Source organism: Poromitra crassiceps (assembly GCF_964638095.1).
Source record: "Poromitra crassiceps genome assembly, chromosome: 26".
Classification (NCBI taxonomy): domain Eukaryota; kingdom Metazoa; phylum Chordata; class Actinopteri; order Beryciformes; family Melamphaidae; genus Poromitra; species Poromitra crassiceps.
Genome location: NC_139640.1, coordinates 9,860,836 through 9,884,012, shown reverse-complemented (window position 1 = coordinate 9,884,012; position 23,177 = coordinate 9,860,836). Strand labels below are relative to the sequence as shown.

The 23,177-nt window shown below is 44.5% G+C and overlaps 1 protein-coding gene across 1 annotated transcript in view; it reads left to right on the top strand.

Annotated features, from left to right (window-relative positions):
• Positions 1 to 2,094: 2,094 nt before the first annotated feature.
• Positions 2,095 to 23,177, top strand: part of LOC310798870 (rho guanine nucleotide exchange factor 1-like) — a gene marked incomplete at its 5' end in the record, with an annotated part of 45,910 nt that continues 24,827 nt past the window's right edge. The window contains 9 exons of the mRNA XM_083661433.1: positions 2,095 to 2,100; positions 2,638 to 2,782; positions 3,841 to 3,987; positions 10,176 to 10,258; positions 11,665 to 11,790; positions 13,287 to 13,401; positions 19,632 to 19,732; positions 19,995 to 20,069; positions 20,459 to 20,534. Coding sequence (XP_083517559.1) covers positions 2,095 to 2,100; positions 2,638 to 2,782; positions 3,841 to 3,987; positions 10,176 to 10,258; positions 11,665 to 11,790; positions 13,287 to 13,401; positions 19,632 to 19,732; positions 19,995 to 20,069; positions 20,459 to 20,534 — 874 coding nt within the window. The remainder of the gene's footprint in view (positions 2,101 to 2,637; positions 2,783 to 3,840; positions 3,988 to 10,175; positions 10,259 to 11,664; positions 11,791 to 13,286; positions 13,402 to 19,631; positions 19,733 to 19,994; positions 20,070 to 20,458; positions 20,535 to 23,177) is intronic.

Genomic DNA, 23,177 nt, shown 5'->3' with positions numbered 1-23,177 from the left:
TCCATGGCTTCATTCGCTATTTCCCTCCGCGCTGCCGGAACTCGACGGGGATGCGATCTGATGGGCCACGCCCCCTCTGTGTCTATCTGGTGCTGCACCAGGTGTGTACAGCCCAGCTCATCATCTGACATCGCGAAAATGTCTTTATATTCCTCTATTACCCGCCACAGTTCTTCGCTCTGTTGGGGTTCTAAACCCTCGCTCTGGCGTTTATGCAACCTTCTCAGCACCGCCAACCTATCTGTCTCCCCTTCCGCATGTAGCGGTGGCGGAGGGGAAATGTTCTGAGGTGGGTGAGGGGCTTGGGTTGGGGGAGGGGCTTAGTGCGGGGCAGGGGTCTGGTTTGGGGGAGGGGCTTGGTGCGGGGCAGTGGTCTGGGTTGGGGGAGGGGCTGGGGCAGGGGTCGCTGGGTGGGGCCCGTGCCCAATCGTGACGCGTAGACGGTGATGCTATTGACATTTGGTTGCTCTCCCGGAGTGGCGGGAGGGTGGACCATCTGGACTACTGGCCCCCCCGCGAAGTGTCCTCTTCCCCAAGTCTACTGTGCAGTGATTTAGCGTCAAATAGTCTTCCCCCAAGATACAGGGCCACACGAGGGACATCACGAGATGGTTGGCTCTCTCCTCTCTCGACCAACCATTCATATCTGCAGCAACGTTAAACTGCTGGCAGTATGACTCCCACTCGCCTTTACCGTTGTATTTCGGGGGATTCACTTCCTTCTTGCTTCGGCGGGCGCCATCCCGCGCTGCCTCTGCCCGCGCCATAGCCCCGTCACTGGCCCGCGTGATAGCTTCCGTGGCTACGGCGGCTCCGGCGTCTGGCTCGAGCTTCACTCTCACCATCACCCGGCTTGCCACGGCCCGCTCCGCCGGGGCCGCTGCGGGAGCGACTTTGTCCGCCTGACCGTGCTTCTCTCCGGCCGCCTCGCTGGCCGCCCGGGCTTTCTCCCTCCCCGCCTTTCGTCTTATTCCTCTCCGCTCCCTCCTGAGAAGTCTATTTACCATCTTGGCCGACAACGGAGGCAATACTCCCCGCTTAACTTCTGACACCAATGTGACGATTCAGGTATTCGTCCGGAATCAAGAGGCTTATAGTTGGTACAGGGTTTTTATTCACAGTTATTATATTACAACTCTAAGCGGTTGTCACGCTCTTAGCTAGCTGCCAGCTTCCTAGCTTCCTGTTCATTCAGACTGACTCAGGCATGCACCGTCAGACAGGAAGTTCCCCCTTACATTGCGTTCCCCCCCAGGAACACCCCCACACATCAGTTCCTAGCTAAACACCGAAACACCACATTACATGTCAAAACCCCGGGTCGCTACAATATTTATATATATATATATATATGGCGGCTGGTGCGAAAAAAAATTGGGCGTTTAGACTAATATGTTATATGCGTTTAAACTAATATGAAAGTGGTCCTCATGTGTGAAGATTATCCGGCTGAACACTGGTTCGCGTTTGATTTAAGCTTGCGTTGCCCAGAGACCTTATTTGAAGCATCGCGGCAAAACCCCATTCAAACCTCCCATAGGCAGAAACAGTGAAGAACCAGGAAGTCCGGGACTTCCGAAATTCCGACTACAAAAATACATCATCCCTGGGGCTCTCTATACAGTCCAAGTGAAAGTGTCTATATTGCTAAGGCTGAGGGAGCGTGGTAAAACTCCCCCAGCAGTCTGTCCCCGCTGTGTGCTAGCTGTTGTCATGCTGCCTGCTAGCTAGCTGGCTAACATTACTAAAGAGGCCTGGAGTTTGGAGACGGACCCTCACCAGATCGACCACCAGAGGGCCCCGGTCTTCCCTCGCAGCCCCTTTGCCTTCCCACTCCCTCATTATTTTCTCTTTTTCTCTTCAGACCGGCACGTGCATCCTTTCCTCATTCCTTCTCTCCCTCATTGCATTTGTGTTCATTTGTGTGTGTGTGTATGTGTGTGTATGTGTGTGTGTGTGTGTGTGTGTGTGTGTGTGTGTGTGTGTGTGTCCTGTTGTGCGTCTCCCAATGTTTACAACAGAGCTTCATCGCCTTGTTTTTTGTTGCATTTAGGCATATTTTGTGCAATTCTAACCTTCTTGGTTATTCTGTGGATGCAGGTAAATTTCAGTCAACACATTTAGCTGAAATGTGCTAATCTGATGAAGTTTGCATTTAATTTGTCTGCGGGTTCTACTATATGACATCGGTTGTAGACGAGCCTTAGTGAAGCTTTCTATGGCATTTAAGTCTACACTTTTTGCCAGTTTGCAGGAATGATAACAGAAGTGGATGCTTCAATAACGACACTAGTTTAATAGTGTAGTCAGTAGGGGTGGGGGAAAAAATCGATACACCATAGTATTGCGATATTTTGCCTGACGATATTGTATCGATATTTGGACGCCAAGTATCGATATTGCACTTTTTTTTTCTTTTTTCTTTTTTCTTTTTTTTTGCAGGCCATGCCAGGCCACCGGGCTGCTATAAACTTTAGTTCCAAGGCCAGCAGTAAACAAACTTTCATTTTGTTTTAAGAGTAACAGTTTTGTCATAACAGTAATTTACAAATTCCCCAGTTACTGAATGGGCTGCACAAGATGTTTTGTGCAAGTGAAGTGAAGTTGCATTGTTCAAAAACTACCTAAGTACAGTAGTCCACCCCCTCCCCCCAGCTGGAGGAAATGGAGCCACGCCTCCTGGAGTTGGAGCAGGACCCGCCCAACTGGAGGGAGCTGGCCGACTCTGACTTGCTGTCCAGCCTCAGCAAGAAGGAGACCAAAAGGCAGGATGTCATCAATGGTGAGGAGAAGAGAACTGAGGAGCAGCTTGATTATTAGAATGAGACAGATGAAGAATGAGAATGATAATGCACCTATAACCATTGTATACCATGTATTAGACCAGACCTGGGCAACTGGCGGCCCGCAGGCCACATGCGGCCCACGAGCGCCACCTGTCTGGCCCGCGCTGGAATTGTATTTTTTTTCTTTTTTTTTAGCGTGCACCTGAACGCAACATGCAAGATACCTGCTGAATAAGTTTCCAAATGTTCATGTCATTCTGGCCAAGACTCCACTTCTGTTATAGCATTTCAGTCTGGAATATGGAATATCTTTCAATAATCTTTATGACTAAAAGGCTCAAAGTAATCTCATGTGTAAGAAATGACTGTTCTACATTGAAGTAAAAATGTAAATAATTAACTTGTTGGTTTTGGATTTTTGGGTTTTGGAGTTGGAGAAAAACATTTTGGCTAGTGGAAATTCTAATTGGCTGGTAACTTTAAAATCTAGCAGCCATATTGGCAGATGGTCAAAAAAGTTAATTTCAAGCCCTGCAGGGAGAGCAGGTGGTGACATAGGAGTGAGTGAGAAAAGGATCAAATATTGGTGCTTAAGACTGAATAATGACATCACAACAATAAATTTAAAATGAGTTATTCCTCTAAATCTGACTTCAAATGCCCCAAATGTTTTTGCGCCGGCACCTTTCGGCCCCCAACCCTCAGCAAAATCTGGCCCTTTGGTAGCGAGGACATTCTTTTGTGGTCCTCTCTATCATCAAAGTTCCTGGGTTACGGCATGACAATATTTGTTCGGCCCCCGGCAACAATCTGGGTTTCTCATGTGGCCCCCCATGAAAAAGAATTGCCCACCCCTGTATTAGACCATTAATGGCACAGCTACGTTCGAGTTGCCAAGAAGGAGATGTGTCTTCATTCAAATATTAGTCAGAGGAGTGTTTAGGATCAAGAACATGATCACTTAAACAGGCTGTCCCCTTTTGAAGAGAACCCATCATTATTTTTGTAGCATCTCTGACAGCCCGTCCTCTCCTCTCCCCTTCTGCCCTCTCAGAGCTGTTTGCAACAGAGCACGCCCATGTGCGAATGCTGAGCGTCCTCCAGATGGTCTTCTCCAGGCCGCTGGAGAAAGAGGAGTACCTGACCAGCACCGAGGTGGCCGCCATCTTCCCCAACATGGACGATATCATAGAAATGCACTGTGAGTACTATTGCAAAGAGGTGGTTTGTAGGATGCTAGTGTCTTGTTATCCTTATTAGTGGCCGGGCCAGCGAAGCGGCAGGGCCACTTATTGTATTTGCCTTTATTATTATTAGTGGCCGGGCCAGCGAAATGGCAGGGCCACTTATTGTATTGTATTTGCCTGTATTATTTATTTTTTTCTTCCTCCCGGGAAGTTCGACTTCCCATGGATGAAAACTAACCAAACTTTGCACAAAGGTCCAGTCCCATGCCAAACGTCTTTGACACAAATTTGGGGCCAATAGTCCTAACGGTGGCACGACAGCGACCGTCTAAAGTTTAAAACTTAAAAAATTCATAAAAAATCAGGCATACGTGCTACGGCTTTGCAACTTTCACCAAAATGTGCGCCTAAATGAGGGGAAACTTTTGTACAATGCAACCTATGGCCAATTATGAAGTTTAAAGACCGCAAAACTGCAAAAACTGCAAAAACGAATTAAACCCTACTCCTCCCACATTTTTTCTTTAAACGACACCAAACTTCAGTATCTGCATCGTTAGACTGTTCTACACAAAAGTATCAAACCAGATTTTCGATCGGTCAAAAATTGAGCCCACAGTGCATCAAAACGTTGAATTCTGGCCCCGTGTATAGTTTAATTACCTTAATTACCTTTGGCAATTAGGTTGTATTTGTGATGTCATCAGTCAGTCAAGCAATTGTGATGCCATCACTAATGTCACTCGAGCAATTGTGATGTCATAATATTTTTTTTCCCCATTGACTTGCATGGGGTTTCGAAAAATCTTGCAGTAAATTAGCTGTAATTCAGAAACCATAACAGCTACAGCTACGAAACTTGGTAGGGAGGTGCACAGAGGGGCCTTTTATTCTACACGAAAGAATTACACAAATTGAGCAGATGGTGGAGCTATAACAGCCCTCTTTACATTCTGGTCCATAACTTCTGAACCGTATGGTCTATCATCAAACTTCTTTTTTCCCTGGATTCCTTGGGTCCTTCCGCATCTACTCATCTAGGCCACGCCCATTTCCGTCTGACTAGATTTTCCGCCATTTTGAATTAGGTCCAAAACAGTTTTTTTGCGATTCCCCCTTGAAATTTTGTCCAGTCTTCACCAAACCAAAGCACACATCATGTGATGAGTGTCCTGCACAACACTGTTTCGTGGTATTTGAAAAAAGCACACCGTTGCGATATAATCGACTTCCAAACTTCTGTGGGTGGGGCCAATTTCACAAGAATCACCATAACTCTAGAACACAACGTGCGATCCTAACCAACCTTGGTCCAGGTGTGGAAGGATGTACTCTCAGCCTATAGGATAAATATTGTGTCATTTCGCCTTTAGGGAGCGCTATAGCAGCATTCAGTACCTGTACCTTCTAAATTGTTTTATTTTGAAGGGCGGCAGGAAGTGCTGATTCATTGTCATTATGGCCAACCTTCCTTCTTGTATTGACACTTGACACTTCTGAGCTGATTTCAAGGCTCAAGGCTCAAGGCTCAAAGCCTTGAGACTTGCCCGGCCACGACCCATTGCTGCGCAGCAGCTATTATTATTATTATTTTTCTTCTCCCGGGAAGTTCGACTTCCCATGGATGAAAACTAACCAAACTTTGCACAAAGGTCCAGTCCCATGCCAAACGTCTTTGACACAAATTTGGGGCCAATAGTCCTAACGGTGGCACTACAGCGACTGTCTAAAGTTTAAAACTTAAAAAATTCATAAAAAATCAGGCATACGTGCTACGGCTTTGCAACTTTCACAGAAATGTGCGCCTGCATGAGGAGAAACTTTTGTACAATGCAACCTATGGCCAATTATGAAGTCTAAAGACCGCAAAACTGCAAAAACTGCAAAAACGAATTAAACCCTACTCCTCCCACATTTTTTCTTCAAACGACACCAAACTTCAGCATCTGCATCGTTAGACTGTCCTACACAAAAGTATCAAAACAGATTTTCGATCGGTCAAAAATTGAGCCCACAGTGCATCAAAACGTTGAATTCTGGCCCTGTGTATAGCCTAATTACCTTAATTACCTATGGCAATTAGCAGGGGTGGAAGGAACGAATTACAACTACTCACGTTACTGTAATTAAGTACTTTTTTTGGGTACTTGTACTTTTAAAAGTTATTTTTTCAAGTCTGTAATTTTACTCTTACTTAAGTATGGATTGCACCATGTAATCTACTTCGTTACTTTTTAAATCATACTGAGTACTGAGTACAATTTGAATTAATTAAATCCAAACATCCAAACCTTTGATCTGCATTTTACGCAGCCAATAAACTCTATCAGCTGAAGATACTGTTATCGAGTAGCGGCCGTTTGGTCCATTCATTCCCCCCCGCCAGTCTTTCCCCTCTGATCTGTCCGCTGAATTCGCTGTCAAGCGCCCTGTCTCTGTCACTGACTCAAGCATGTGTGCTGCCGTGCCGTGCAGACAGTGACTGTCTAAATAACACTTTTAATTCAAATTCGATTAAGGATGGAATCACGTGCATCACGCGTGACGCGACACGCCCCCTGTTCACTGCTAATTTGATCATTAATTTGGTTGCGAACTTGCGTGACAGACCAGTCGACACAGGACTCAGGAGGAAGCGACATGATGCTGAACCCTTCACCAAAGTGAAAGACAAACCTGAAGCCAAATGCCACCCAAGGTATGCATTGTCCACGGACGCCACGCAAGTCCCGTTCGTTGACATAATCCACTTGATAAAATAATCCCAAAATATGCGGTCTGTGACACTTCATGACATGTACCGTTGTCTGACCATATTAGGAGGGCAGGCAGCAATGTAGCCTAATAGGTGACCATGGGTATAGACAGCATTGATTGTATATGGTATAGAGGCTAGTCTACCCAGTGTGGATATTCAATGTGTATTCCGTAAAAAAATAAAATAAAAATAAGCCCAAATAGTTTGCAGTGCACAATACATGTGTTTTCACAGCAATATAAAATTGAGAGAGGGAATTATGACCTGTTTAACTCCTAACAGCTTGCTATAGGCTATAAAAAAAATACTAATGACAAGATTTTTGTTTCAATCAAAGCAAATATTTAAATTAAAATACAACCATTAATTTCATAATAGTTGTTTCCACTGGTTCAGTATCAGTACAGAGCACATCTTGAAAAGTCGGGAAACTAATCATAAGGATAACAGTTACTCGGTATGTGAATAACATTTATTTTCTTTATTGTTGGAAAAAGTGTTGCTGAGTGCTGATGTCTGTGCTGCTATTATTATTTTACTTGCATATCATGTGGGCCCTATTCCTTTTCAAATAAATGCACAGCAACAGCATCAGGGTTTTTTGTTTATTGGAGGCGAGGCTAATCCTTCTGTTCAGAAATAAAACAGTCACAGACTCACAGTTAAGCAATACAAAAACAGTTCTGTAAAAAAAAGGTGAAATGTTCATCCTTCTAGCAAATCTAGGTACATTTCAGACTTGAAAGCAGTGTCCTGTCTTCTCTGAGGTGACATGCAAATTAACTAGATTCATATGATCAAATGTTTCCTGTCCTCTTTAAGAGTCAAATGCTTACCAGTATTATTACAAATGAATAACATCTGGGGGAAGAGCAAAGCAGGTGTGACTGACAGACCCCTCCCACCCACCAGTTTTCAGTTATTTAGGGTTTTGCTCCCTGTTGATACTAAGAAGGGATTGATCTTTCATTCATATCATTTATTAGAGAAATATGCTTTGTTGAAAGTGTATAATGTATTTTCTACATGGATCTCCCGTTTCAAGTGAATGCCTGTGACAGCCTGCTATTAAAAATCGATGGTTAAAAAAGTAACTAATACTCCGAGTAGTTTTTTAGAAGAGTACTTTTTACTTTTACTTAAGTATATTTTTAACACCAGTACTTTTACTTGTAATTGAGTAATATTTCAGTAAGGTAACAGTACTTCTACTTGAGTACAAACTTTCAGTACTTCTTCCACCACTGGCAATTAGGTTGTATTTGTGATGTCATCAGTCAGTCAAGCAATTGTGATGCCATCACTGATGTCACTCGAGCAATTGTGATGTCATAATAGCTCAAAGCCTTGAGACTTGCCCAGCCACGACCCATTGCTGCGCAGCAGCCACTTTTTTGGCGCGTAATAACCCCCACAATTTCTGCGCCACATAGACATGTCCGAACTCAAAACATGCGGCTTATTGAGGACAGGTGTGCTATGACTTTTCTAAGGGTTTGGTCAAGCGGTTTGGCACTTCTTTTGAAAGGACCCAGACCCGGCCGGGTCCGGGTCGGAACCTCGGGTATTCGGGGGGTCGGGCATACCCGAAGACCTCTAGCTCAAAGCCTTGAGACTTGCCACAACCCATTGCTGCGCAGCAGCTATAATTGTTATTGTTATTCAGGGGTACGGTGGTGCAGTGGTAAGCGCTGTCGCCTCGTCCTGGGTTCGATTCTCACCTGGGACGCTGTGGGCGCTGGAGTTGTGACACAAAAGTGCCTACTGCCCAGGTGGGCTATCTCGTCGAAATGGCCTTTCTGTGTGGAGTTTGCATGTTCTCCCCGTACCCCCCAGGGGGTTCCTCCGTACATAACCCCCCACTAAAAAAAACATGCAGAAGATCGTCATCCGACCAGTGACGACAACATCTGAAGTTGGTCCAATGATGGTCCAATGAAGGTCCCCGGGCGCTGGAAAGAAATAGCGACCACTGCTCCCGGCCTGCCCCCTGGAGGAAAGGACAAGCCTGGATGGGTCAAATGCAGAGGACATATTTCACCGGCCACGTCAGCATGAGTGTGTGTAGTGGCCGCATGCATGTGTTGTAGTGTGTTCGTGTGACAATAAAGACGGGCTTCCGTCTGTCCTCGTCGTGTCCTTCCACCTAATAATCAAACCACTAAGGATGATGGTTATGGCAAATCATAATTCTACTGTTACAGTAGAATGTTGCACAAGGCATTAAGTGGCCCCAAGTGGCAGCGGGAGATAACTGCATTTTCTTTGAAAGATTGAAGGACTTCACTACCCAAACATCATGCAAAATGACATCTGTAAACTGTCTACTATAATCCTTGGGCCTAAAATTCTTCTGCTTAGTGGCTGGTGGAGGTGGAGAGGGTGGAAAAATCTCAATTAGTGGAGGGGTTTCTCGGTTGCAACCCCACATTTGTGATTTAGGGCCACTTTACACGAGGACGGTTTCCTATGGTGACGGGGAATTATTTTGTCGTTAGTGGCTCCCTTTTAGACGGCGACGGCGAATTTGGGCTTAGGAAACGACACATTTTGAAACCACCTTCCAGAGTGGAATTCTTGGTGACGCTTCCCGCTGATCGTTCCATGTAATCGCTTTGAGACGGCTCATTTCAGGAACTCTGGCATGCCTGCACACGTGACACATGCGATTACGTTCAACATTCAGAATTAAGCTACACTGCGGCCAACTTCAGTGACATGTTCATAACGTTACTGCTGCGAGGAGCCGATGGCTGTACCCGGTCGGCATTTAACGTTAGTTACAAAAGCACGTGGACAGTGTTTTCTCACTGCCAGTAGCCTAACTACAGTAGGGTTTGACAGATAGCTAGTCCAACCGGTGTCAGCACAGCCAGTGCTTCTAGTCCTCGCTGCTCGTTAAAGATTTCCAATAGGCGTTATTCTGATAAACTGGTCACATATATGTTACGTTCTCACCCGACAAATATTAAAACTTTAAAACAGTTTGTTTTGTTTTTTTGCTTGAAAAAAGCTTTTTGGCAAGTCTAAATGACTGCGGTAGGCGTACTCTACTTCCGTGTTTAAAACCGGAAAGACGATTACGAAATGACGTCATGCAGAAGCGTCCTTGTATGGGCAAAGAATAAGGTGATCACACTGCCACCTAGCGACCTGGCATGTACATTACAGCGTTTTAAAACTTCAACAGCGCTCATGTAAACAGGGAGAAGGTGTGAAGGAAAAGGTGTGAAGGAAACGCTATTGTGTTGTTTCTTCCAGAAACTGTCCTCCTGTAAAGGGCCCCTTAGATTTATAAGGCAGATGTACTCTATTTATACATGGAAATCTTGCTTAGTACTGCTTTAGTTGTTAGCACAATGTCAGTATACTAGAAGATTGTCTCGCTGTATATTCAAACTAAACTGTGTGTGTCTGTGTATCTCCCTCTGCTTCTGAATCCAGATGCCTTCTATGAGAACCTGAAGAAACTGCGTGTGGAAGACAACTTCATAGTCAAATCCATTGGCACCACGCTGCTCAACAGGGTGAGTCAAACTAAACCTTCTCTCATTCGTCTCCTCGTCCCATTTCTCTTTGCAATGTCCTCTCCTTCCTCTCCAATTCTGTTCCAGCACTCTCTCTGGCTCCTCCTCTCTCTGTCTCCTCCTCTCTGGCTCCTCCTCTCTCTGTCTCCTCCTCTCTCTGTCTCCTCCTCTCTCTGTCTCCTCCTCTCTCTGTCTCCTCCTCTCTCTGTCTCCTGCTCTCTCTGTCTCCTCCTCTCTCTGTCTCCTCCTCTCTCTGTCTCCTCCTCCTCCTCTCTGTCTCCTCCTCTCTCTGTCTCCTCCTCTCTCTGTCTCCTCCTCTCTCTGTCTCCTCTCTCTGTCTCCTCTCTCTGTCTCCTCTCTCTGTCTCCTCCTCTCTCTGTCTCCTCCTCTCTCTCTCTCCTCCTCTCTCTGTCTCCTCCTCCTCTCTGTCTCCTCCTCTCTCTGTCTCCTCCTCTCTCTGTCTCCTCTCTCTGTCTCCTCTCTCTGTCTCCTCTCTCTGTCTCCTCCTCTCTCTGTCTCCTCCTCCTCCTCTCTGTCTCCTCCTCTCTCTGTCTCCTCCTCTCTCTGTCTCCTCCTCTCTCTGTCTCCTCCTCTCTCTGTCTCCTCTCTCTGTCTCCTCTCTCTGTCTCCTCCTCTCTCTGTCTCCTCCTCTCTCTCTCTCCTCCTCTCTCTGTCTCCTCCTCCTCTCTGTCTCCTCCTCTCTCTGTCTCCTCCTCTCTCTGTCTCCTCCTCTCTCTGTCTCCTCTCTCTGTCTCCTCTCTCTGTCTCCTCCTCTCTCTGTCTCCTCCTCTCTCTCTCTCCTCCTTTCTCTGTCTCCTCCTCCTCTCTGTCTCCTCCTCTCTCTGTCTCCTCCTCTCTCTGTCTCCTCCTCTCTCTGTCTCCTCCTCCTCTCTGTCTCCTCCTCCTCTCTGTCGTCTCCTCTCTCTGTCGTCTCCTCTCTCTGTCTCCTCCTCTCTCTGTCTCCTGCTCTCTCTCTCTGTCTCCTCCTCTCTCGGTCTCCTCCTCTCTCTGTCTCCTCCTCCTCTCTGTCTCCTCCTCTCTCTGTCTCCTCCTCTCTCTGGCTCCTCCTCTCTCTGTCTCCTCCTCTCTCTGGCTCCTCCTCTCTCTGTCTCCTCCTCTCTCTGTCTCCTCCTCTCTGTCTCCTCCTCTCTCTGTCTCCTCCTCTCTCTGTCTCCTCCTCGCTCTGTCTCCTCCTCTCTCTGTCTCCTCTCTCTGTCTCCTCCTCTCTGTCTCCTCCTCTCTCTGTCTCCTCCTCTCTCTGTTCGTTTCGTCCTCTTCAATCTCGTCCAATAGACTATTAGACATGTAGCTGGCATTAGCATTGTGTGTGTGCGTGTGATGTGCGTGTGGTGTGCGTGCGTGTGGTGTGCGTGTGTTGTGTTGTGTTGTGTTGTGTTGTGTTCCAGTTTGGTGGACCAGAGGGGGAGTGGTTCCAGAAATTGACAGCCCGGTCCTGCAGTCACCAGTCGTGGGCCCTGGACCAGATCAAGAGCAGGCAGAAGAAAGATCCGCGCTTCAACGCCTTCATACAAGTACGTACTCACTCACTCACTCACTCACTCACTCACTCACTCACTCAATCACTCACTCACTCACTCACTCACAAAACCCTGTTCGAGGTCAAACAGAAAGACAGGCACGAGAAGACATGAATGCGTGGTCACAAACGCTTCCCATTAGGGATGTCACAATATCTCGTCCCACAATATATCGCGATATCAAAACGTGACAATTATGTATCGTTGAGATGAAATCTCATATCGTGAGAAAAAGAAGCTGAACATGGTGCCACTGATCTGCATCTGATTGCATGAATGAATGAATGAATGAATGACTTTATTTGACAATATATATAACAAATAACGTGACAGAAGCACAGTCTGGGATACTGCCAAGGATAGACACAAAAAAGCTCAGAGCTTATTTCCATTGTGGTCCTTGTAGGGGGGTGGGGGAACGAAGTGTTCAGACATGCATCGTACAGACATCGTACAGACATCGTAAAGATCACAACACATCACATACATCACAGACATAGCATAGTCACATAAAAACATGTAAAAGTGCCTTAAAACTGAATATCTAGGCTAATTATAGTCCCTTTTGAGCCATGTCTTTAGGCTGGACTTGAATCTATCAGCACTGTTCACTATTTTCAGGTCACTGGGCAGACTGTTCCAAAAGACAGCTGCAGAATATAAAAATGACTCCTTCCCCATACAACTCCTGAATCTGACTGGCACAAAGTCAGTTGAGCTACGTCTAGTTGAATAAGTATGGGTGTCCCTGACACGGTTGAAGTAGTTATTGAAGTACACTGGCACTACCCCGTGCACAATTCGGTGAACTAGGCACATCCTTATTTGGTTGACTCTGTCTTCCACCTTTAGCCATCTCATGCTCTTAAAATGTGATGCGTCAAGGTGGGTTCGGGCAGGTAGCCTTAGTATTACCCTGACTAGCTTGTTTTGAGATGTCTGTAGTTTTATTTTCAGACTTTTGGGGGCGCTGTTGAACCAGGAGCCACACGCATAGTCATAGTGACACTCTATAAGTGCTCCAGCAAGTATTTTCATCGCGGACTGATCTATAAACCGGGAGATTCTGGCTAGGTATCTAGTCCTGTTGTTGATCTTCCAAAGTACTTGTTGAGCCATGCTTTCCCCTGATAAGCTGTTTTCCAGGACACAACCGAGATATTTCACTGATTCCTTGTCTGTGAGAACAATATCTCCTATTTTAACGCTAAAACCTGGCATGCTCGCTCTCCTTTTCATTGCTTTGTTTGAACAGATGAGGGACGTTACAGACACGGAGGATGAGAATGGGTGAAATGACTCAAATTAGTGTGGAGGATGCCCCCTCGACTTACAAAGCGATCGCAAAAAAATATTGTTAAAATATCGTATCGTTATCGTGAACCCAATATCGTGTATTGTATCGTGAGCTGAGTGTATCGTGACACCCCTACTTCCCATGCATGTGCATTCATTCTGACTGTGTGTGTGTGTGTGTGTGTTGCTCGCAGGAGGCGGAGAGTAAGCCCCAGTGCCGCAGGCTGCAGCTGAAGGACATCATTCCTATCGAGATGCAGAGATTGACCAAGTACCCTCTGCTGCTGGAGAACATTGCCAAAAGCACAGGTGTGTGTGTGTGTGTGTGTGTGTGTGTGTGTGTGTGTGTGTGTGTGTGTGTGTGTGTGTGTGTGTGTGTCTGTGTGTGTGTGTGTGTGTCTGTGTGTGTGTGTGTGTGTGTGTGTGTGTGTGTGTGTGTGTGTGTGTGTGTGTGTGTGTGTGTGTGTGTGTGTGTGTGTGTGTGTGTGCGTGTGTGTGTGTGTGTGTGAGAGAGATGAGAGAGATTAACTTTATTGTCACTTCATGGTACAAGTATCACGAGCGAAATTCTGCTTGGTTCGCTCTCAGAGTCGGAGAGCAAAACCGGGTCGCCATTGAACAGCGCCAGCAGTGTGTGTGTGTGTGTGTGTGTGTGTGTGTGTGTGTGTGTGTGTGCGCCAGAGATGGGGACTTGGACTTGAGACTTGGACTTGAGTTGCACTTAAGTCACCCACACAGTGACTTGAGACTTGACTTGAGACTCGTCCTCAAAGACTTGAGACTTGACTTGGACTTGAAGGTTTAGGACTTGTGAACAATCTTTATTTTTCTTTATTTTTTTTTTTATTTTTTTTTGGTGCATTAACATTAAGGACATGTCTACTAATGTAATCTCTAATCATTGCTGCTACTGTATTCTAATATATAAGGAGTGAGGATAATACAGTAGCCTACATGCTTTGAATCTCTTAGTTTTAGCTATGCAGTGTTCTAAGCAGACCAGATGGCATGCAGCAGATGATAGAACGCTCACTCCATAAGGGACTTGAGACTTGACTTGGACTTTCCCTTCAAAGACTTGAGACTTGACTTGGACTTGAAGGTTTGGGACTTGTGAACAATCTTTTTTTTTTTTTTTTTTTTGGTGCATTAACATTAAGGACATGTCTACTAATGTCATCTCTAACCATTGCTGCTACTGTATTCTAATATATAAGGAGTGAGGATAATACAGTACATGCTTTGAATTCCTTAGTTTTAGCTATGCAGTGTTCTAAGCAGACTGGATGGCATGCAGCAGATGATAGAACGCTCACTCCATAAGGGACTTGAGACTTGACTTGGACTTTCCCTTCAAAGACTTGTGACTTGACTTGGACTTGCAAAAAATGACTTTTCAGCATCTCTGGTGTGCGTGTGCGGCGTGCCTGTTGCCCCCTTTGAGTGGAATATGCAACAAAATCTAGTCCCCTGCATATTTTTAGGCCGGTGCTTGCACTGGCCTATATGAGCATGTGTGTCCCAATCGCTGCATACACGACTCCTGGCACGACTCCTGGCACCCTTTCATCAAGATGGGCTTTTACTTTGAAATTAGTTTTATTTGACGAATGTCCGGTTTCGGACTTCCTGTCTGCCCTGATCTGATCGTTCAGCTTGACAGAGTCGCTCACGGCCGCAGAGGTAGCCTAGGTAAACCCAGCCCCCACGTGACCTGCTCTCTCAGTTCCCAGTCACTAGTGACTGAGAACAGGTCTGAGAGCAGGTCACGTGGGGGATGGGTTTACCCAGGCTACCGCAGAGGGTCCATGTTAATGTTACACGCGACGCAACAAATAAACAAACACACATTTCCCAGTGTCTCTGGACATCAACAGTAGCGGGAGATGTCTCCCCTTCCAGCAAATATACATGAATGTTATGCGTAAGGAACATGGACATCTTACCGCGAGGCAGCTAGAGAGCTAAGATAAGTAGCTAACAGCTGAGCTAAGTAGGCTATAACTAGCGTGTTAGCCGATCAGAAAAGCATGTAAACAGCGGTGAGATCTCCTTTATTAAAGTATGCAACCATTTCCAATGAACAAATGGCATGTAGCCTTCAACTTTAAAACAAAACAATGTGCTTCTGCTTACTTCTTACATTCAACTCTGTATGGCAGTGAGTGCAGACAGTGCAACACCAGTGGCATGTAGCCCTCAAGTATTTAAAACTAAAACAATGGTGCTTCTGCTGCTTACTTAGCCTACATTCAACTTTTTATGGCAGACCTGTTCAAAGAATTCAAGGTGGGTTCATTCTTTCAAACGGTGTAAAATAACACGTTTAACACATTCACTGCCAACAACGTATGAACACGTTTTCAGAATCCAGCTGTTCCCTGCCAACAACGTGTTTACACGTTTTTGGCATCGATTTTTTTTTTTTGACGGTGGGTTGTGCATCTAACCCTTTTACATCTCTTATATAATTATTGGAGCCACCGAACGTTTACAACCCATTCCACCGACCCACTAAGTGGCAACAGTGCTCTCCTGGCTAGAGGAAGGAAAGCATTTTTTTAACTTGTCACGCCATTCTCAGCCCAGCCATTCTCATGAAAAATGGATGGGGGAAAACGCTTTTCGCGCTGATTGCTGGCGATGCGGGATTGCAAATTTACATAATAGATTCAGCCGATCTACTATGATCGGGTGATAGATTACAGGTGGAGGAACACACTTTGAAACACGCAGCATAAATATGACCAGAATCGCAAAAGCTTCTCTCAACCAAAACTCCAAACGAGCGAGTCCATCCCGACTTCCTCAAACAGCGGCCGTGCAGACATGCAGGCACAGGAGAGCAGCAAAGCACTGACTGGTGACAAGCTTGTCCGCCCACGGAGGGAGGAGTTGAAGCAACTCGAGAGGGAGGGAGAGAGAGAGAGAGAGAGAGAGAGAGAGAGGGAGGGAGAGCGAGAGGGAGGGAGAGAGAGAGAGAGAGCGAGAGGGGGAGGGAGAGAGAGAGAGAGAGAGCCAAAAATGAATGGTTAAAGTGACTGTTCCATCCAATTTCACAAAAAGCCGTTTATCTCTGAATATTCTTTCTGACGCTAAAACCATGCTGTATTCAACTGCTAATGCTTACATAACTACTAACTCTACAAACTAACTCTTTTAGACAGAGAAAGTACACATTCTATTAGTACTTTTGAGATATTGTATGTTCACAAACTCCAAGCTGAAACGAATCCTCGGCTCTTGTAAAATGAGCCATAATCCTCAAAAAACGGCTTGGCAGAAGCTACCTACAGCAAAAAAAAACGGCTGGCAGTCAATGTGTTAACAACATATCAAACGGACCTTATCCTGTCACATTAGCTGGCAATGCATTGTGTAACCAAAAAACGTTTGGCTAACGTTAACGTTAACGTGTTTTGTAATGGAATCTTTATGGGACAATGGCTAAGTTCGACTATTAGCCGTGTCCCATAATGATTCCATTACAAATATTGCATTGCACACGTGACATGTTATTTTACTAATGTAACGTCCGAGCGGATACGAACCTAGGATCCCTGGCTCAGACCCATGCACTGCGCAACACCTTAACCACTCGAGCTAAAGGGCCAGCCCGATAGCCCGAGTGGGAGTGAAGCCGTGCATTTCTGAGCCGTGCATTTCTGACCCTTACACTAAAAATAATACATTTTACCATCATTTCAAGTCTGAGGGAGGGCCACCGCTCGACCCAGCCAAGTCTCGGCCAAGGTGCTGGAAAAATAACTAGAGTTACAAATATAAAAGGAATTTCCGCACACTTGAATCTGTACAGATTTCACATTTATTAAGCTTTCGGTCGACTAGACCTTCATCAGAGCAGTGCAAAAATTTGAGTGTTTTTTTTAACCTTTTTTAGCCGTATTTAAAGGAATATCTCATTTTAAATCAACATTAGGATTATACTGTTGTGATGTCATTATTCAGTATCTTCTCCTTTTCTCACTAACTTTCATGTCACCACCTGCTCTCCTGTCAGCATTCTAACTTACAAACACAAACTGTAGGTTTAGCCATCATGTTCTTTCATAAACAGCCTGATTGGAAAGAAAACATTGCCACTGAGATGTCACAACAAGCACTTTTATTATTATTATTTAGTATTTATTATTGCTGTTATTATTACAGTGCACACACACATTCTCACAATTATTGCACAAATCAATCAAGCAGTATTCAAGTCTGTTCGTACCTGAAATGTCTTCTTCCTGACTTTTGCCGTGGCAAAGCGTTTGACTAGAGTGGTGAAGTCCAATGTTCTAACAATGTCACTTTCCAATGACATCAATGTCAAGTGGGTGAGCCTTTCTTGTCCCATTGTAGACCGTATCCTGTTCTTGACAAGCCCAAGTTTTGAAAAGGAGCGCTCTCCAGAGGCATTTGTTACAGGGAGAGTTAAGTAAATCCTGAAGGCAATATCCACATTTGGAAAAACTGATGACAGGTTCCTCTTCCTTATTATTTGAAGCAAGTGCCGCACACTTTTATTGTCTTTGTTTTTGATGAATTCTTTGAATTGCACTATTTCATCTACAAATTCGGGAGCCCTCTCACAGGGTTCCATGTCGTTGTTCCGACCTCTCGCTGTTCCGACCTCCCCTCTCCCAGCCCCCATGCCTAAACCTAACCTCCCCCAAAGCCTAACCCAAAACCTAACCTCTCCCACCCCCACGCCTAAACCTAACCTCCCCCAGACCCTAACCCAAAACCTAACCTCTCCCACCCCCACGCCTAAACCTAACCTCCCCCAAACCCTAACCCAAAACCTAACCTCTCCCACCCCCCACGCCTAAACCTAAGGTCGGCATTGCGAGTGGTCGGCATAGCGGGTGGACACCCTCTCACAGTGGATGTTATTACTCTGCAAAAAAAAATTAATGGCGTCAGTAAAAAAAACATTTTTTGCGAAGACCCTGGACAGGGGGCCCAAAAAAAAACATCAAGGGTCCCCAAAAAAAAAAAAAAAAAATTTGGGGGCCCCTTGATGTCCCGGGCCCCGGGCTTCAGCCCAGGGCCGGGTAAATCGGCCCTGGTTTTCTGTACTGTTGACAAAATGTGATATTGTGATAAGTCGCTTTGGACAAAAGCGTCTGCTAAATGACGTAATGTAATGTAATTGCACTGGAAAGTAAATAAGCTATTTTTCCCCCTGTTAACAAGTTGCTAATAATATGCAGAGGATGCCTCCAGGAATCACGAACACCTCCAGGGGCGTCATGCAAGCCAACAATCTGAGGGGGCGAACTCTGGCAAAAAATTTGGGGGGTTGGAAGCCAGATTTAGAGGAATATCTCATTTTAAATTAACAGACTGAGCAGGTGTATCCATAAGGCTATTTTCCAAACTGCTCAGCCTCCTGGAAAGATCCATAATCACCAGACTAAGTACATTGCCACTGCCCAGGCTCAATGGACTTGACAAAAAAGGGAGACCACATGTTTCAAAGCAATGTAACACAATGTTTATTTTGGCTGGTATTGCCTTTTCAGAAGGTAGAAATCTTTCCTCTAGAGCAGGGGTTCCCAACCTTTTTTGTGCCAAGGACTGGTAGATACATGGGAAAAAAAGTCGCAGACCGGTTGTCAATTCTAATGGTTTTAGTTATATATATTTACTCACCAGGTGGCGACAAAGGGTAAATAACAGCCTTTTGTGTTGTACTGTATGTAGCCTATACAGTATTTATGTTTTTGTTTTAACTACAAACATACATAAACGTAAACTTGAAACTATGTTTCAACTACCATACACAGCCTATAATATTATAGCCTATGTTTATAAAAAAATAAAAAAATAAAAATAAAAATTACCTCTCAAAAATCTGAGGGGGCAATTGCCCCCTCAGTTACAATGGGCATGACGCTTCTGAACACCTCCATGCACTTTCACTAGCTGATGCGTGAGCTTTCACTGTGTATCACAAGTAGGATTATCTGTGTGTGCTCCTTATTGAGAGTACATTTTGGAGGTCAACAATACAGCTAATTTAATCACAACAGCAAAACGTCTGAACAATCGATCACCTCCCACTTCCTTAAAATGATGTATGTCTTTTGACTTGGCAACGTCTGTATTTTCTTCAAGTCTGTGTTCTCCATGTCACCACAGAGGACCTGACCTAACTCTGTGTTCTCCATGTCACCACAGAGGACCTGACCTAACTCTGTGTTCTCCATGTCACCACAGAGGACCTGACCTAACTCTGTGTTCTCCATGTCACCACACATCACTCTATGCATATGTTTGCACACTGCACAGGCACAGGCACTTGTCTTCTCTCTTATTTCCATGTCTTAGCTCTTGGTTCCAGGACTGGCTCTACTAACTTTTTTATCTTGTTTATCTTTTTTATCTCTTCGTTTTTAGTATTTTAACATGATTTTGATCCTTCATATGTACTTTGTTATTTGTATGTGCAACTGGAAGCTGCTGTACAACTGAATTTCCCTCGGGATTAATAAAGTATTTATCTATCTATCTATCTATCTATCTATCAGAGGACCTGACCGAGAAGGAGAGCATCCAGCAGAGTGCAGAGTGCTGCCGGAAGATCCTCACCCACGCCAACGAGGAGGTCAAAGTGATGGAGAACCTCCTGGTGAGAAACGCACAGTACATCACTCAATAAGCTGTGCTAACGTAGTGATCGGAAGCCAATCGGAGTCTTGTAAATGTTGTGACCTTCTTGCCGCTTCACGATTCAGCTATGCCGAATGCCCTCTGTTCTGACCTGCTCATCTCTCCCTCTGTTCTGACCTGCTCATCTCTCCCTCTGTTCTGACCTGCTCATCTCTCCCTCTGTTCTGACCTGCTCATCTCTCCCTCTGTTCTGACCTGCTCATCTCTCCCTCTGTTTCCAGACTCTGAAGGACTACCAGCGGAGATTGGACACGTCAGGGCTCAAACCCAGTAATGAGCTGTACACTGAATACAGGGTAAGGTTCTCCAGACAAGGTTGGTAGAAGACAAATGAAGATTCCCAATACAGGTTAATCCCTGCCGTGTCTCTAATTGATCCCATGAGAAATGTCCTGGTAAAGGTCTTGTCCTGGTAAAGGTCTTGTCCCCAAACGTCAACGGGCAATAAAAGAGACGGAGGTGCATTTAGTGTGCAGACGTTTCATTTATTTTCTGTGGGTGATTTTATGGGCATCTGGATCTTTGCCAGCATCATTTTGACAAATGCGTATGGTGTGGGCTTTCCATGTTTATTATAAAATGGCTTAGTCCCTCACATGCACACACTCTTTATTGTACTATACAGCTTTTAGTTGGGAGGTTCTTGTTACGAGGACTTCTCTCATCAGTCTCTCTCTTTTCTTAGAACATTGACCTGACCCAGAAGAACATGATTTATGAAGGCCCTCTGATTTGGAGAGTCACCAAGGAAAAAGCTCTTGGTAATTATAAGCGTACATGTCACACAGTGTACCAAACTCAATGGGATTATCTGCGTCCTGCTTTTTCAGCAATGCTACAGAAGCCGTCTTAACATCCAGCTGTCAAGCGAGTTTGACATTCTCTTTTGTTTCAAAAGTCATATTCATATTAGGTGTGATTACAATCAGCTGGGTTGAAGGGAATAAATAGACTTCCTGAGTGTTAAACAAAAATCACATCCACGAGAATAATGAAAAGAATGACCATTCTTTAGTGTCGGCCATATTTCATCCTGTCACCCGTTCATCATAGACGCGGAGCGACAGCAGGTGTGACATTTCATTATGATGATTTTGTGATGGGCAAATATTTGACAGACATTTCAGAAGAGCCAAAGCCACTTTTCAACTGTGGTGCGATAAAATGTAACGATTTGTCGGGCTGATAATATCCTCATTATTTACTCAACAAAATGCATTTCCATCATTGACAAAATGAATATGTAGTTTGTTATTAACTACCTAAATGAGGCCTCATTAAATACTGAAAAATCTACTGAGATTTGAATGTAGTTAAAACTACCTAGTGCCCAACTACTACATGTAATTAACTTAACTTAATGTGGGCTATGGGTGAGTTGGTGAAGAATGAGACCTGTGTGTGTGTGTGTGTGTGTGTGTGTGTGTGTGTGTGTGTGTGTGTGTGTGTGTGTGTGTGTGTGTGTGTGTAACTCACTTAGCTGCTTATCTTGTGTCTTCTTCTCTTTTGGTGTATTTGATCTGGGGTCACGACCCCCACACTTGTCTACATTTTCATAGATGTCCATCTCCTCCACCTGGTCGCTCCCTCCAGCTGTGTTTAAGGCCCTCTCTTCCCTCTGTCTTTGATGCTCCTCTTCTTCCACAGCATCTTCATCATCGTCGATGTGAACGCCCACATGGAAAGAATCTATATGTACCCTATATGTTTTAATATAGGGCCACATATAGTTTTCCCATATATGGTGCATACATAAAATTGGCCGATTTCCTATATTATATGTACATATATGTACCTATATGTACATATAATATAGGAAATCGGACAATTTTATGTATGCACCATATATGGGAAACCTATATGTACATATATGTACCTATATGTAGGATCTTAAATTAAAAATTTAGCATCGCACACGGGAACCCCGTTCTCCAAGGTTCAAGCCACTGCGCTCTACGTGCTGAGCTATACATTTTCTTATACTAACCAGAGAGCCGGGCACATTATATACTCTCTCGCACACAACGTAGACTACACAATTGTCAGCGATCGGGAGGACAAGTTATTTTATGTGATGTGTACGAGTCATATTATGTAACAGACTAAAATTATGTTGTGTGTGTGTGTGCATCTATAGTCTGTAGGCTGTACGGCTTCAGAGGTTAACTTCATTTAACACCAGAGACTCAGGAGGTAGGCCTACACAGAGCCTCGTATAGTCTGTTACAATAACATAGTGCCCAGAGCACCTCGTTCCGCACTTGGTGCAGACCGGTGCAGACTTGCTTTGGTCTAGTCAGTCACAGCTAGTAAGTACTTGCGCATGCGCGTTGCTGCAGGAACTGAATTCATTATTTTATAGTATTGCGCTAAACTATTAACCATAGTTGTGTCCTGGAAGCTTTTTGCTGGCACCACATAGCCTATAGTCCCATATTTATGATATTTCATGTGACATAAAATGCTTTGAAATGTAGTTTTCGTGTAGACCAGATTTCAACTCTCAGTTACACAATAAAAGACAATAAAATGCCAATTCACACACTATCAATATTGTCTCTATTCCAAACTACAACAAATGTTTTAACAATATGATGAACCAAATTGTGTTTTTTTACACGTTTACGTTGTAACCGCATTTTAGCCGGTTGAAAAGAGGGTGAAATTAGGTCTTAGACGTTCAAACCCAATATCACCCAGATTTAAACTAAAAATCAACGTTGAAAAAACGTTTTGTGCTCGCTGGGTATATATGGATTATGACACAGTGTATACAAACAGATTTGTAAATGACCTATATAGGAGGCATATACCTTGTATTGTGTACATATATGGCCTATATGTGGATATAAAGAAGTGAGACCTATATGACCTGTATTATGAACATATAGGGCCTTTATGTGTATATAAAGAAGCTATATAGGAGACATATATGCCCTGTATGTGCACATATAGTACCTATATGTGGATATAAAGAAGCTATAGGAGACCTATATGCCCGGTATATGCACTTATATGCACCTGAATCTGGCCTATATGCAACCTATATGCGGCATAAATGTGGCCTATATGCGCATATATGCACCTAAATCTGGCCTATATGCAACCTATATGCGGCATAAATGTGGCCTATATGCGCATATATGCACCTAAATCTGGCCTATATGCAACCTATATGCGGCATAAATGTGGCCTATATGCGCATATATGCACCTAAATCTGGCCTATATGCAACCTATATGCGGCATATATATGGCCTATATGCTCATATATGCTGCATATAGGTTGCATATAGGTTGCATATAGTTGCATATATGTTCATATAGATTCTTATCATGTGGGCGTGCTCAGACATCTCCATCTTCTGTCTCAATCATTAATCACTGACATATCTGGACTTATTC